This window comes from Protopterus annectens, chromosome 4.part1 (genome assembly GCF_019279795.1).
Source record: "Protopterus annectens isolate FY-2018-M chromosome 4.part1, PAN1.0, whole genome shotgun sequence".
Classification (NCBI taxonomy): Eukaryota; Metazoa; Chordata; order Ceratodontiformes; family Protopteridae; genus Protopterus; species Protopterus annectens.
In genome coordinates, this window is record NC_056734.1 from 1,004,971,693 (window position 1) to 1,004,988,433 (window position 16,741).

The 16,741-nt window shown below is 41.3% G+C and overlaps 1 protein-coding gene across 1 annotated transcript in view; it reads left to right on the forward strand.

The window, feature by feature from the left end:
• Positions 1–16,741, forward strand: part of DLG1 (discs large MAGUK scaffold protein 1) — a 3,205,960-nt gene that overhangs the window by 1,262,429 nt on the left and 1,926,790 nt on the right. The window contains exon 6 of the mRNA XM_044070715.1: positions 5,359–5,483. Within this exon, the coding sequence (XP_043926650.1) occupies positions 5,359–5,483 (125 nt within the window). The remainder of the gene's footprint in view (positions 1–5,358; positions 5,484–16,741) is intronic.

A 16,741-nucleotide genomic window follows, 5' to 3' on the forward strand; every position in this document is an offset into this window, starting at 1 on the left:
TTTATTTGTCTGTATATCTTTTAAGTTTTTATGCCTGTGCTGATATTGTTCATTTATTATTTGCGATAGTACACGATAGAGCCATATGTGTTTTGATACTGCGCATTGCTTTTATCACATCTGAGTATTTTTGTGATCTGTTCCCTCTTCTGTACTCCGAGTAACACTTCTTGTCTTAATTGCTTTATAGTTTTCTCTAGTGGATACTTCCATGATGGCATTTGATTTCTCTCCTTATGTTCCCCTTACTGCCCTGTTTTTTTTTTTGGGGGGGGGGGGTAAGATTTTTATCTGTTATTATATTAGCTGCACAGTAATATATCCCATTTACTTCTACTATATCGCATGAAGTACGAAAACAAAATCGCCACTGATTCTAAAGACAACCACAAAGCATTCTATAGCTATGTCAAGAATCTCAATGGTAACACTCAGATCTGCTCTGAGTTACAGCACAACGCCACTAAATATACAGAACCAACTGATATTACCAACATCCTGGTAGATAGGTTCACTGCTAACTTTACCCCCCCTCTCACCCTCTAAAGGGCCCATCTCTATACTGGAAGAATGTAAAGTTCCTGTAATCATGGCTGCACAGGTAAATGCCACACTCTCCAAAGCCAAGAACACAGCATCCATGGGACCTGAAAACATCCTAGGCTGCATTCTACATGAACTACAGAATGAACTGGCACCTCACCTAAGTACCATGTTCAATCATAGACTCACCTCAGGCTTTGTGTCCACTGAATTGCGCACAGCGACGGTCATCCCACTCTACAGAGGGAGAGCCACCATGGACCCCAGGAACTACCGCTCCATTAGCCTGACAAGCCTGGTCTGCAAGGCTATGGAATGTATCATCATGGAACTTATAAACAATGACATTGGTAATCTCCAAACTCTGGACCCCACCCAGTTCGGGTTTGTAAAAGGCCGATCTTGTCTCCTAAACCTGATAGACTTTTTTGAAGCGGTCACCAAAGCCGTAGATGAGGGTAAGGTGGTTCACACAGCTTATCTAGATCTCGCCAAGGCTTTCAACACCATCCCCCAAACTGGAATTATAGATAAACTCACTAAACTATGTATAAATCCTTATATCAAAAGATGGTTTGCCAACTGGCTCACTGACAGAACCCACACTGTGAAAGTAGCAGACTCCAAATCCGACTTCAGACCAGTGACAAGTGGAGTACCACACGGTTCAGTCCTGGGTCCTCTCCTGTTTGGTGTCTACTTCTCTGAAGTACAGGCTAACACAGAAGGTCTTTGGCTAACGAAGTTTGCAGATGACTGCAAACTAGGAGCCATAATTGAAACTCCTAACGATGTGGACATCCTACAAAAGGGCCTCACTGAGACAGATGCCTGGTGTCAAAGCCATGGCCTCAAGCTCAATGCCAAAAGGTGCATTGTCATCCCTTTTGGTAAAAACTCTGTACCCATGAACTACCACATAGACATCTACTTAACACCGAAAGTGTAATAAGAGACCTTGGGACACAGGTGGACAGTAGTCTCTCCTTTGATAATCACATAGCCATAGTAGTTAGGAAATCCTTCTACGTGGCACACCTCATCACAGAAGGTTTCTCATCCAGGAAAAAATAAGTCATTGTTCCACTCTACTCGTCATTCAATAGACCCATTATAGACTACAGGGCCCCTTTTTGGTATATACCTCACAAGACATCTACAACAACTAGAAAGGCCACAGAAATACCTCACAAAGAGGATTACCGGCCTCAAACAGATGCCCTACGCAGACTTTCTCAAAAACCTCCAACTTTACTCTGTCACATATCGCCTACTCAGAGGCAGTCTCTGCCTAACATACAAAGCTATGTCAAACCCAGAGCTGTTGGACATGCTCCACTTAAAGAAATCCCAATCCCTCCGAGCTACACACACTTGGGACCTAAACCTTGTCACCACAATAAACAGAACATGCTGGAGTGATAGATTCCTGTCCCAGAGACTTCCCATCCTCTGGAATAAACTATCTATCTATATCAAACAAAGCTCCAGATTAGCATTCTTTCTTGATGATTGGATGGGAGATAGGAAATTCACCCCAGGGATAACTTCTGTGGCTTTGCTCGACAGTGGCACAGGAAAATAATTTTCTTGGGTGGCGAAAGCCAGGGTACCTTTTTGGCTAGGCTTATATAGGCCCTAGGGCCAATAGCCTAGTACCTACCTATGAAACTATGAATTTCTATAAGCAGTCCAAATTACTGTGTTCATTTGTTTTATCTAACTCCTAACTTTTTGTTTTTCTTTGACTTTCTATAGTCCTTGTTTCTTTCATTGATCTTAATACGTATGTCCATCTCTATTAAATCAAGTAAGTCTTCTCTTAGATCATTTTCTTCTAAACCCAGGGCGTATTTTTTGTTCTCAATTTCCTGCGGGCATTCTACAGAAAGTTCCAGAACATTTTCCTGTGCCACATTCTCTTCCGTTTCATCCCGTGTTATCCATTGCTCTTTCATATGGGACCTCACTGGCCTATCACTCCACAACTTTGAGTCAGAGTTACCACAGTTTCCTGTTCCTTTACTTGCTGTGCAACTCCCACAGAACTTTTGTACTGGTTTCCTATGGAAGGCTCCAATGTATCTTCGTATGGTGACTGATCAGATGTTTCCCGCTTACTGACTTCTCCTTAATTTGGGGATCCATTGCTGTAGCCTGCTGTGGTGTTAGAGTTAGATTTTGTACACTAAATCCTTCACTTCGCTGGTAATCCATAACCTCAGTTTGTAGTTCTTTAACTTCTCCGTTATTAATCCTCCTTTCTGCTTTTCCTCTGTTTTCTTATATTTTGTATTGTAAAATTTTTCAATATCCGGATGCCTTTGCCTGTATTTCTCTACAAATATCTTTGGTGCTACTCTTTTTATATTGATTAATCTTGCTTTCTCCTTTGCATAAATATTGCACCATATTAAATATCTCTTTCCCATGGCCATATTCCTTCACATGTTCTTAGGGTCACAGATTACTACTAGGCTAACTGCCTATGTGGGTCATTTTAAGCCATGCCAATTATCCCATTAGAGAATCAAAGCCTGCACCTTGCGTCTCCCTCCTCCTTTTCTTTCTCCTTATTTGGGGGACTTGCTGTTCCATCATGCTGTAATTTAACATGTGTTAGACTTCCTACACTAAATCCTTCATTTGGCAGGTATTCCATAACTTAGGTTCTCTTTTGTAACTTCTCCTTTACTAATATTTTCTAAGTTCCGTCTTTGAGATCTTATTTTTTATTGTGAAAATTTCCATGTCTGGATGCCTTTGGCTATATTTTCCTTCGAATGCCTTTGCGTCTGCCTTGTTTGTATTTATTAATTTGGCTTTTTCCTTTACATAAATATTGTACCATATCAGATCTCTCTTTCCCATGGCCATATTTCTTTTTCATAACTTTTAAAACTCAAGATTTTGTTTATATTTTCTCACTTTCTCAGTTGCTTCTTTTTCCAAATGGCCCAAGGTTTCTTGGTCTATATACTGTTTTTCATAAATCTGTTGTATTAATGAACACACTTTATTTGAAGCTTCTGACAGTTTTTCTTGTGGAAGTATTTTTCTTTCCTCTGTTTTCTCTCTTAATCGTTTTGTGTATCTTCTGTCTGGAAATTCTGGGTTTCTTGCATAATAGTAACAATACATAATTTCATACTTATCCTCAATAGTCCACTCTATTGTCTTTGTTTCGGCCTATCAGTTTTTGTGATTTTTATGGACTATTACTTCCTTCTACAACTGGAGGGCCATCCTTCTCCTGGGCCAGGTCTAGCCTCATTGTAGGAATGTTTGTGTCTTGAGGATTCTACATGGTCATTCTTTTCCATTCCTGGCACCAGTATGCCTTCCAGGATTAGGTACTTTATCCTGGGTGTTGTGCACCCAGATGTCTTTTTTTTTTTATTTTTTAACCTACTTCTGTCCATGACCTGTTCTATATAACATATTCTATATATCAGTGTCATCTTGGTGAGATTTTGTGTTTGGTTTGGTGTATAAATGCTGTGATTATGATGAATTAGCTGATCAGTTCTTCCTGGCTGGACAGAGGAGGAGAATGTGGCAGAGAGACAGGATTTAGCTTTATTATTTGCATAACTTAGCGACATCGTACCATGTTGATCACTAGAATTGAGGGGAAGTAGTTGTGTGACGGTCCTGAGAAAGGTATATGCTGTTAAATGTGTAGTCTTTCTTGGGGTGATATCAGATATTGACTTTCTGCTATACTGGTTGGGCTACAGAATAGTCCTTTCTTCTAACAGTTTAATCATATTGTAATGGTATACTTTTTGTCAACATTCAGTCTTGAAATCACTACCCACTGCTTGAATGATATAGAATGCAGGGGAGTGACAGATGTCATAATGTACCTGTGGGCTGGCAGAGAGGAGCTGTCCTTCATTGTTGGAAGTTTCTGAAACCAGATTGGTGTCCCTTCCTAAATTTTAACCCTTATATTCAGGTTTAGTAGAGTGATGGGGGGGGGGGGTATGTTTCTACTCTTAGGGTGACATCTTTATAAAAATGTACTGTTTCCTTCTCTTTCTCCTGAGGAAGGACAGCTGGGAGTGGGCTGCTAAGTTCTCCCTTGGCTGTCCATTAAAGCAACACAAATGTTCACTGAGCCAAGGTCATTTGTGCTGCAAGGGCACTCTTTACTCACTCTGTGACATCATTCAGAAAATGGCCAGAAAATGAAGATTTAGAAGCTGTGTGAAAGTGGTACATGGACAGCTGACATATGCTGTCTGCTTCAGCATAACAGTAGTTTCCCTGTGTCATACTTTAGAAAGAGGACCTCAGACCAGTCATTGTCTTCAGGTACACTTTGTTCAGTCAGTGTTAGCCTTAGCCTTTACATGGGTTGGCCAGAAATGGTAGAATAGCACATGGCAGGTTGATGGCTCCAAAGGAGTTAATGTATTGATCTGTTCAATGGGTTTATAACTTTTTACTACCTGGAATGTATTTTAAAAAGTTATAGTGCAACACCTGATGGTGATTGTTTTTTTACGTCATGCAGTGGTAAAAACATTGCTGGTTGGTTTATTCAGGATTCATGCTGTGACTTTCTGGTATACTGGTTGAGGTGGAGAATAGTCATTTCTTTTGACAGGTTATCCATATTGTAGTGGTGTACTTTTTGTCAACTTTCACTCTGTGAACTGGCATGGCCTGTTCAGTTTTCTAAACAGTTTTGGCAGCACTTGACTTTGAATTTTTTTTGAGGTATTTGACTTCACATCTTTTTTATAATGCATCAGAATTTCTCAAACTGTTCAAAAAGTAAAAGGCTTTAACTTTTTTCTTTTTTAGGGAAATTCAGGCCTTGGTTTCAGTATTGCGGGAGGTACGGACAATCCCCATATTGGGGATGACCCAAGCATCTTTATTACCAAAATTATTGCTGGGGGTGCAGCAGCACAAGATGGAAGGCTAAGGTATGTCATTTAGGGGCTATTACTACTTTAGCTGCTATTACTTCAGAAAAACAAATGACTTGGTACCTTGCTTTAAGTCAAGCTCACCGAAGCAGCAGCCTTGATTTGTTAAGACATGCTAAATAATGAAGTAGATCGTCTTAACATTAAAAAAGCTAGTAAGCAAAGACATTTAGTTAATTATAAAACTTTATCCTTAAATACATTTATCCAGTCTAGTGCCGTAAATTGTATTCTTGTAAGCTGAAATTTAACAATTTTTTAATGTTTTGTTTATTTGTGCTTCTGTAGACTGAATTTTATTTTCCTTTGTGTTTACATTACGCTGTGCTGAAAAGGTGCATAGACTAGTAGCTACTGTCGCTTTTTGATTTGAAAACTGATTAACTGGGTATTTTACTTCTTGAAAAGCACCTGAATAAATGTAATGTAGTAGCAAGTGTTTTTTTGCTGTTCTGTGAGCTTCCCTTCTTTACCTGTTGTACAAGTGACACATGCCTTGTAAATGCATATTATTGTAGGCTCATTTTCAGAATCCCCCTACCAATCCTTCCCTCTGGGGATGGCAGGCAGTATTTTGTTATGGACTTGGAAAGAAGTGGTGTGTTTCACTTAAGTTTTATGTAACTTAACTGCAGCTTTCCTCTGTGTGTGTGTGTGTGTGTGTGTGTGTGTGTGTGTGTGTGTGTGTGTGTGTGTGTGTATTTATTTATGAAGGCTTGCTAGCAAAGGTTTCCTGTTTTTGCTTGTAGGTTTTGTTAAATACAGCAGTAAAAACTGTGAAGTGCTCCATTTAATCATAAGAAGTAAATGTTGTAGCATATAATACATAAAAAAATGAAATGCTTGCGCACTAACAGGACTTCAGTTAATTGAGTTCTGCTACTTTTCAGAAGTTTGCTCCTCTTTTACTAGGCTTTCTTTTTGGTTAGTTGTATTTTAATAAAATTTTAATGTAATCATAGTGGGATATTGTGCTATAAAATATTAAGTCCAAAGGCAATGGAATAGTAACATCTTGCATTTTAACATATTTTTTTTGTCAACCTTAAAAATTGTTGAAAAATTACCCCCCACCCCCGAAATGCATTATTGTTTCGTCTCATGTTATAACACAGAGCATTTATTTTGTTAGCTTTTGTGTTTATCACTGTGTATAAAACTGACAGCTACACTTTTTTTTCCCTAAATTGCATTTTTCAGAAGTTGCAGTTGGTGAAATTCATATTACTGTTCAAACCGGGATTTGACCCATGACCTAACTATTGTGATGGCATTGGGGTTTCTTCTGACATTTTTAGGATAATATACTTAGATAATTGGCTGTATATTATGTGTCTTTATATGCGGTATTTAAAGGCAATGAAGTGGTTTGAGTCTTGAATGTTTGCCATTTTGCACCTGTTAAGATTGTGTATTTGTTTAGTTATTTATTTTTGCTTAACATTTAAAATGACAGAAAATGCCACTTAAATATTTTACTTCTTGCTGTAATAAATTGCAGGCATGATTTCTGATGTTTGATTTTCTATCTGCCAGAGCATGTGGGCTACGCATTGTCTCAGTGATAGGATATCTGTCTTAGAGCTCCAAGTTTAAGGAGTTCATGTTTTCCAGTCATTGTGTGGACTTTCTCTAGCTACTTCAGTTTCTTCTAACTTCCCAGAAAAACAATGATTGTGACTACACTACATTGTCTGCATATGTGCATATAATTGTGGATTTCATGTGTGTCTATATTCAGGTAATGGATGGTCAGTATTGTTATAGTGCCAAAAATGGGTTGTGTTCGTCTTTGGAAGTGGTGCTCGACATCTTCACTTGGAGGTGTAAGCAGTCTTCCTGGCCTTGAGGTCTTCTTTTGATTCATTCAGTTAGTTAACCAGTTCATCTTTTGGCTTCACAATCAAGATGGAGAGCATGTAGGTAGAACCTACTCCCAAATCGTACAGAGGCAAGGTGATTATGTTGCAGTAGCTCATAGACAAGAAGCCTCAGGGTTTCACATCCTTGGAAGAAGTGAGCAAGATGCCAGAGTCCTTGATCCTGGCCTCCAGTCCTCTCCTGGAGCTGCAGATTCAGGATAAGTGTCTAGTTTGAATCTTCCAAAAGTGTAGTGTTCCACAAAGTAACTCATTTGCCACTTTGGGTAATGTAGTCCTCACCATATTTTTTATTGATGGAACAGGGCAGGGTGACGGTATTAATGGAGTCTTTCCATGTTTTGTTACTTCATATTTTTGTATGCCTTCTTGACATTCCTGCTCTTCCCATACTTCGTTACAGAAGTATGGGGATGGAAAACAAAAACCTAGTCATGTGACCATTGGTAGCAGACAGTGGATTACTACCAGGCTGTAAAGTTCCATTCAGTGTATGAAATGTAATGTGCCGGCCAAGAATAACCCTACAGTTGGGGCACCAGCCAGTTCCACCTCAGAGGCTGGAGCTTTATGTCCTCTGAGCCTGTTGCCTCTTGCGACTAAGAGTATTCAGAAGTGATTGTGCCTTCCTGGATGCCGCCACCTTCCCAAAGTGGAAATAGTTCTAAAGTTGAATAGAGTAATTCTGTATAGGATATAACTAGAAAAAAAGTGCAGCTGTTAAGTGATCCTGAGTTAACCAGAATGAACAAACTGTTTAAGTCAGTTGGGTACCATGGACACAGTTTTTTAAAATAATAACCAACAAGCTTTTACAATAAAATGAAATTAATTTGAAAAAGCATTTTATTGCAAAAGCTTATTGTGTTTATTATTTTAATAAATTATGTCGATGGTACCAGGCGATCCACCTCAGCAAACATCTTTCTTTATACAACTAGACAGCATCCTCTACATCCTATTGATTCCTTGCCCTGTGGGAAGATTTCTTAGAATGGCAGGTCACACATCAGATTTAGAAGAAGAAAAGATTGAACTAACATTAACCAAAAATAGACTGAGAAGCAGGGGTACAATGGAAGACTACTACAAAAAGCAGAAAGTAGAATTTTTAGTATTGCTTATAGTTTAGATCAAATATAGCAGGTCCCATTTTTTAACACAAGTTGTAAGATGACAAGTATAGAAAGAGAAAAGGACAAAATGTATTGTTTCTTTTGAAGAAAAACTGGTGCCTCTATCTTCTGATAAAACATTCTGGAATAGTATACCAGGAGTAGTAATTTCATATTAGAATGGTAAGAAGTCTGAAAAAGAATTTAAGTTGTTATGTTATGGTTGATACTAAGAATACAGAGACATATGGGTAGTTTCCCATGTGGAAAATGTATAGTTTTTAGCAAAATGAAAGATGAGCAGAATATGCACTTTAATGGAGTAAGACCTATGTTATATGATTTCTTTGTGCAATTCCTATGGGTTGGTGTACATTACAGAAAGTAATTGGCAGTAGCATAAAATGATATGCAGGACAGACAAACAGGAAAGTGAAAGGTTTATGGAACATTTGAAGGTTATGAAAACTAAAAACGATAGTCATGTTGCAGAGCATGTTTGGGACTTTCATGAGGGAAGTGGTACAGTATTGTTTCTTAGTGTACTGTCGACTACGTTTACCAAGGTGGAGAGAAGAAGCGGGGTTACAAGTTGGGTGCAACACTTTTAGTACTCTCTTAGGAAACTAAAATGATTTTAGGATATAAAGCTGTCACTTTTGGATTTGAATCATAAATTTAATATTACAACTGTTTAAAGTTGGGATATTTGTTTAATTCTAATGTGAACTGAGTAATGTATTTAAAGTACTGAAATATGTAATTGGTTAATAGAATAATGCATAGTCATGGAGAGTTTTTATTGGTGCATGCATGTCAGGGTGTCAGATCCCATGAAGGAGAAAAGTTGAGGTACCAGGTTGTTCTGAAGAACAAAGATTCTCTTCACAGCATTATTGTTGGGTTTCTTTTTTGTTTTTAAAGTGTAGTGTGTTTCAATCTATGAGAGATAAATTCACCTCCCATGTAGTTAGACTGGACGGCTCCATGGAGTTAACTCCAGTTCCAGGTTATGGTGGGTAAGATCCTCATTCAAGTCACAGCCAGTTATAGATCCCCCTCCGTGGGTCACAACACCCAAAAAGCCTACTTGACCAAACTGGAAGCACTCCATATTTCACCAAACACACTGGTTGTGGGGGATTTCAATTATTCCTCCATCAAGTAGGAAACCTACACTAGGCCTAACTTGCTAGCACAAAAGTTCCTTAACTTTAATTCAAATGCCCTGAAACAAATTGTTCATACCCCGACAAGGAGAACCAACATGTCAAACAGATGTACTGCTGCAACTGTTGGTCCCTCATTAGTTAAAACTGACCACAAATCAGTTACCTTCGGGCTGGCACTAACACCAGAACTCACAAAAGGTGAAATCAGACTGAAAAACAAACTATACCCCCTAGGTGAAGGTATAAGTGCATTTCCAGCCCCACCCCAAACTGGAAGTGGTAACTACGCCAATGTTTACACTAAAGCCATGTACAGTCACTTGTATAATTGTATAAACTCAGCTGTACCAGAAAGAATCAAAGGCAGATCCCCAAGCAAAAACTAGCTGCCATGGAGGACATCCATATTCAACAAACGTTATAGTAAATGCAAAACGTTGTGTCCAGGAAAACAAAGGCAAAGCCCCAACAATGGAAAAGCACCCTCCTCAGCAGGCAAAAAAGAAACTTGTCAAACCTCCAAGAAGTCCTTTGACAGAAACTTAGCCAGTACCGCCAAGGATAACCATAAGACCTTTTACAGCTACGTACATAACCTAAAGGGTAGGACCCTAGTGGCCAGTGGTATCACACACACACTGACCCAGCAGAGATAGCAAACCTGCTAGCAGATAGGTTTGGTGGAAATTTCACTCCCTTATCCACTCCTAACTTAAAAACAAACCTTCCCCCAAACTCCTCTCCCCAACCCCACTCTACATATCTGAAGAGCAAGTAGCCTAACCACAAGCTTTTTCTTGCAGAATGGAGAACAGTAACAGTTATTCCCTTCACAAAGATGGCCGAACAACATGCCTGGGGAATTACAGATCCATAAGACTGACGAGACTCATCTGAAAGGCCATGGAATGTATCATTATGGACCTCATAAAGATATAGGTGACCTCCAAACCCTGGTTCCTACCAAATTCGACTTTGTGAAGGGCAGAACCTGTCTGTTAAATCTGGTGGATTTCTTTAAAAATGTGACCAAGGCCACTGACTAGGGCATATCTGTGCACACAGCATACCTCATCCTGGTAAAGGCTTTCGAAACACAGTCCCACATTCAGGCATTAAAGATAAACTTAGCAAACTGAATGTAAACCCCTTCATTGTAAGATGGGTTGCCAACTGGATCACAAACCAGGAACATACTATCAAAGTGGGCGACTCCACATCAACCAGCAGACCTATTACCAGTGGGGTGCCACAGGGGTCAGTGCTAGGCCCCCTTATGTTTGGTATGTACTTCTCAGAAGTTCAGGTCAAAACTAAGGGGTTGTGGCTGACCATATTTGCAGATGACTGCAAACTAGGTGCAATCATTGAATCCCCAAATTATGTTAGTATACTCCAGGAGGGACTCACACAGACCAATGACTGGTGTATTAGTCACAGTCTCAAACTGAATGTAAAGAAATCCATCATCATTTCTTCGGCACAAGCAGTGTCCCTTCACACTGTCAAATCAACAACAGTACTCTAAGTACCCTTGAAGTGGTAAGGGACCTGGCATCACAACTTGACTGAGACCTTAACTTCGACCACCTGTGTGCACGTGTCTGCAGTAGTAAGTAAAGCTTTCTACATAGCATACTTGATTAGTAAAGGCCTCACCTTGAGAGCAAAATAAGTTATAACCCCCCATACCCGGCACTTATCCAGTCCATAATTGAGTATAACGTCCCATTTGGCATATACCATACTAAGCACCTGCAGCAATTAGGGAGATCTCAGAGGTTTCTAACAAAGTTAATCAAGGGGCTCCAGCATGTGCCTTAGAGTATAGTGGCAGGGACTTTTATCAGTCTGTGTGTCATATACACTTCTTAGGGGGGACTTATGCCTGGCCTACAGAGCAATCCAAGACCCAAACCTTATGAACTTGCTACATATCCGTAAGTCAAGCTGGACTAGGGCTACCCATTCCAGGGACATAAATATGGCCGGCAACTTAAATAAGACATGCTGGAGGGACAGATTTATCTCCCAATGACTGCCACATCTTTAGAGCAGGCTACCAATTCAAGTGAAACAGAGCACCTCTATGACACTGGTCAAGAGGAACCTGGGCAAGTGGATGGGACACTGTAATTTCTTATTGGGGATAGAGCCTTCAACCCTCCTGGACATGGGCAATCAGCACTAAATGCAATATTGGGTATTGACTAGCATTTCTATGGCATTACCTTGGGATGAAACGTCTAGGCTTAAAATGACCTGTGGGTTGACAGCCTAGTAATCTCTTATGATCTGTGAATTACCCTAGTCAGTTTGTTTGCTTGTTGTGGCCTGTCACAGGCACCTTCATAAGTTGAGCATGTGTTGTTATGTGGCCATGGTGCATGTATCATTTGTGTTATCGTTTTTGTTCCGGAAAATTTAGGAAACTTTAAACATCTAGACGTGACTTGAAGCTGCTTTAAGTACATCAGTGAAGTGGCAACTGTAATTCAGAGACAACTGAAGATTGAGGTTCTAGGCCTGGCACTTACCATGAGACTGAGAGGGTAATGTGCACACTTTAAAGAAATAACATAATCTTGTAGTTCAGTTACTTTTGGTCTGGAATAAAATTAAAATGTACCTTTTTAAATTTTTTTAATGGGTCATCTTTTCTGCAAATCAGACAGAGTAGAAAACCACAAGCATTGTTCCAGAAGCAGTCTAAGATGCCATGAGACTTCACATTTTGTAAGTAAATGCAGAGAACAACCACTTGGTTTACATTGCAGCAGCAATTTAGACTGAGCAGTCATGTCAGTATGGAATGTTTCATATCACCATGTTGATATATAAAAAAATAATAAACTGTACAATAAAGGATGTTTAGCATTCACAAATGTGCATGCTTGATCATAGTTTCATAGGAGGTTACTGGGCTGTTGACCCGAAGGTCTCTATAAGCCTAGCTGTGTGTACCCAGTAGTAATACTAGAGAAACCCAATATAAAGGATCTTGCCAAAACTCGAGATCTTAGTTAGCAATGACTGCCCATATCTAGGAGGGTCTTGCGTGAAATCTCCAGCAGGAATTCAAAGTTTCCCATCCAGTCAAATCCAGGCTACAGTAGTCTATATGCTGCTGAGTACAGTGACCTCAGTCTGTCAATGTTTGACGTGCTGGAGACCTTGAATTTTCTTGGTTAGAAATCTGTGAGGTCTCTCAACTTGCTGCAGGTGCCTGGAAAGGTACATACCAATGAAAGCAATGTGCTCAATTATTGGCCTGATGAGGGTCGAGTACAGATGAGTTATGACCTCCTTTCACTCTTTAGGCAATGCCTTTACTAATGAGGTGTGTGATGTAAAATGGTTTACTTACCACAGTAGGCACATGGTGGTCAAAGTTTAGGCTACAGTCAGCTTGAGTTCCCAGGTCTCTCACTACTGAGTTGTTACTTATTGATTTGATAGTCTGCAGGAATATCGTTTTTACCAAAGGGGATGATAATGCATTTTTTTGTCATTGTTTGAGTTCATGGCTTAGGCAGCAACCATTGGTTTGCGCAAGTCCCTGTTGAAGTATATTGACATTGTATGAAGATTCAGCAGTTGCTGACAACTGCAAGTTAGATGCAGACTTAATCATCCACAGGCCCTATGATGTCCTTCAAGAATGCATCTGCAGTCCTGACATATGGGTTGTCCTGCCTCAGGCAGCCCCTCGGTCGTCCGGATTCCAAAGTCTGGGTCCGGCATCGGCTGATGTCACCTCCTCCCCGACGTCAGAGCGGCTGGAGTATAAAGGCATCCGCCAACGCCATCTTCTTCAGTCTTTCTTGCTGCGCAGTGCCCGAAGCAGAAGCAGTTCGCAAGTGCCGGTCGGTCAGCTCCTGTGTTTTCAGTTACCGAAGTCATCTAAAAGCTAAGTACCCCATTTGGGAACATTTTTTCTTGCCTCAGCCGATGTCAGAAAAAATTGAAAAAGTTAATAATTGTTTGTCTTGTGGTAAACAAATACCTCATAAGGACTTCCATTCTTACTGCCTCCCTTGCCTGGGCCCAGACCATGACGTCTTGGCCTGTGCTGCCTGTACTTGCTTTAATAAGCGCACACTCAGGCGCCGGGCAGAATTTGCAGAAGACTTTTTTGGCGAATCTTTCGCTTATGTCATGCCATCGGAACTACCGACAGCACAGTCTACCAAAAAACGCAAGGACCGGGACCGACATCCTCGGCCCGCGTCGTCCACCGATACCACTCCTAAGCCCTCTGCGAGTGCATCGGTCCCTTCGGAAGCGGTAATTCAACCGCCCCAGGCCGACGACTACGCTTTAACGCGGTCTTCGGTCCCGGAGATTTCAACGGTGCCAGTTGTTGATTTTCCTCCAGAAACTGAAGCTCTAGATTTACCCGACACCATTCCTGTGGACAGGGTTACTCCTGCACATGGGGCAGCTAGGCCTCCAGTATCCATGTCCATCAAGGCCTTTGCACGTGCTAAGGCTGCCAGCCAGGCCAAGGCCCATCCTAAATCTACTTCTCAGGGCCCCTCTTCTGATAGACAGATCATGACTCTTGCTGCAGATCTAATCTCTCTTATCAGGGGTTCTCAGCCGCACCCAGACAGAGGTTCTCAGCCGCCTGCAGATAAAAGGCCTAGAACTGAGCAGACAGACACCCTCTCTTCGGATGAAGCCTCTGGGGATTCAGAGCACTCAGATACCCAGGAAGAATCCTTCCAGGCCTATGAGGACTCAGATGCTGAGGATTCAATTCCCTCTGCCTCCCCTCCAGAGGATATTTCTTTTGGTGAAGTTCTCCACTCCATGAGAGAACATTTTCAGTGGCAGGGTCAGGAATTTTCTGACTCCAGGAAAAGGCTACGTACCTTCCTTAAGCTACCCCAACACAGACCTTTAGCTATTCCTCCAGTGTTGGATGTCCTTGATGATGTATACTCAGACTCCAGTGCTTCGCCTGATTCTCTCCCTCCTGCTCCTGTCAAGCCTGACAGATATTACAGGGTCCCTGAAACACATAAGCATCTCTTTAAGGCCCACTCTGTGGATCTAGAAACTATTTCACAGGGCCCCAAAGGAGTGGCTACTTCCTCGGCCAAAATCCCTCTGCCCGCTGACAGGGAAGCTAGGTCCCTAGAGAGATGGGGCAAAAAAGTTTATACTTCTTCCACCCTTGCCATGAGGTCACTCAACTGCCTTTTTCATATGTTTCAGTACCAGGATTACTTAATGGATGATTTGCAGAAAAAGTTAGCCTCTCCTGAGCCTATAGATAGAAAGGCATTGCAGGATTTGGTTCATAATACTCAGCAGGTTAGCAATCATTTTCTTCAGTGTGGTTATGATGCATTGGTAGCTTCATGTAGGGCAGCCATGACAGGGGCCATTATACGTAGACATGCTTGGTTGAAAGAACAGCCACTGCCAGACCATGTTAAAGTTAAGCTCCTGGATGCACCTCTGGAAAAACAGAAGCTTTTCGGTACTAATTCACAGGATGTGTTGAAGTCTATTGAGGAAAAGGCAAAATCAGTACAGACTGTCAAGGATTTTCTCCAGGTTCAGCCTCCCAGATTCAGCAGGAATTGGCCTTCAAAGAATTGGTCTTTTCCAGACTCAGACAAGTTTCAAAGGGGAAAAAACAGGCGTGCTCGAGGTAGAGGGCAATACAGAGGCTCCTACAGAGGCCGCCAATGGCAACCACCAAATCAGAGAAGTGGCGCAGGGAGTTCACCCGCACCACAGGGACAATCACAATGACTTGACTTTCACTCCGCCTACCAAGGCTCAAAGAGAAGCACCTCTAGGCGGAAAATTATCCTTATTCTCAAAGAACTGGCACATTTTAACCAAGGACAAATGGATTCTGGACATAATAGACAGAGGTTAAAGGTTCCACTTCCACACCTTACCAACGAGACAAGGCATGCCAAACCTGCCACAAAATCAAAGGGCAGAGGCTCTCTTACAAGTTTCAAAGCTGTTACAAATAAAAGCTATAGAAAAGGTTCCTCCTCAGGAACAAGGCCAGGGATTCTATTCAAGACTGTTCCTTGTTCCAAGAAAAGAAAAGCAATGGAGGCCTATACTGGACTTGTCCGTTCTAAACACCTTTCTCATTGTGCCAAAATTCAAAATGCTGACATTACAGCAACTCCTTCCCATGCTGGGCAAGGGGTCTTGGCTGGTTACTCTGGACCTCAAGGAGGCATACCTGCATGTCCCAATCAGATACAGTTGCAGAAGATACCTCAGATTTCTTGCAGGAACAGAGCATTATCAATTCTCAACATTGCCGTTTGGCTTATCTACTGCGCCCAGAGTATTCACAAAATGCCTGGCATCAGTAGTTGCACATTGCAGACTCCAGGGGATTCAAATATACCCTTACCTGGACGACTGCCTCATACAAGCAGACAGCAAACAAACCTTGATAAAAAGCTTGGACTATGTCATTCAGTTGCTACAGGCTTTGGGATACACAGTCAGCATTAAAAAATCAAGACTATTGCCATCCCAAAAGATTATTTTTCTAGGAGCAAAACTGGACACACAATCACAAATGGCTTTCCTCACAGAGGAGAAACAACAGCATTTACCAGATTACTTCAAAAGCCTAGCAAAACTTACTCAGCTGACCGCAAGGAAGATCCTGCAGGCCCTGGGTTTCATGGCATCTTGCATTCTTCTGATCCCTCTGGCAAGACTACACATGAGAAAGCTACAATGGTATCTAAAAAACTTATGGTCTCAACACAGCCACAACCTAGAAGATATAATACCACTCATTCCATGCCTGCAAAGGGAATTTTTGTGGTGGGCTCAAGCAAGCCATTCAAACCAAGGCATGCCTTTCAACAAAGTTCAAGCAAGTCAAACCATAACAACAGACGCCTCAGATCATGGATGGGGCGCACACATGGAGGACAGATGCATTCAAGGTCAATGGACTCCCACGGAAATGCCTCTGCACATAAATCAAAAATAGATGTTGGCAGTGATACATGCAATAGAAGCCTTTGGAAAATCTCTTCAACAAGGCCATCTGCTAATAAGGACAGACAACACCGCTGTCGTGT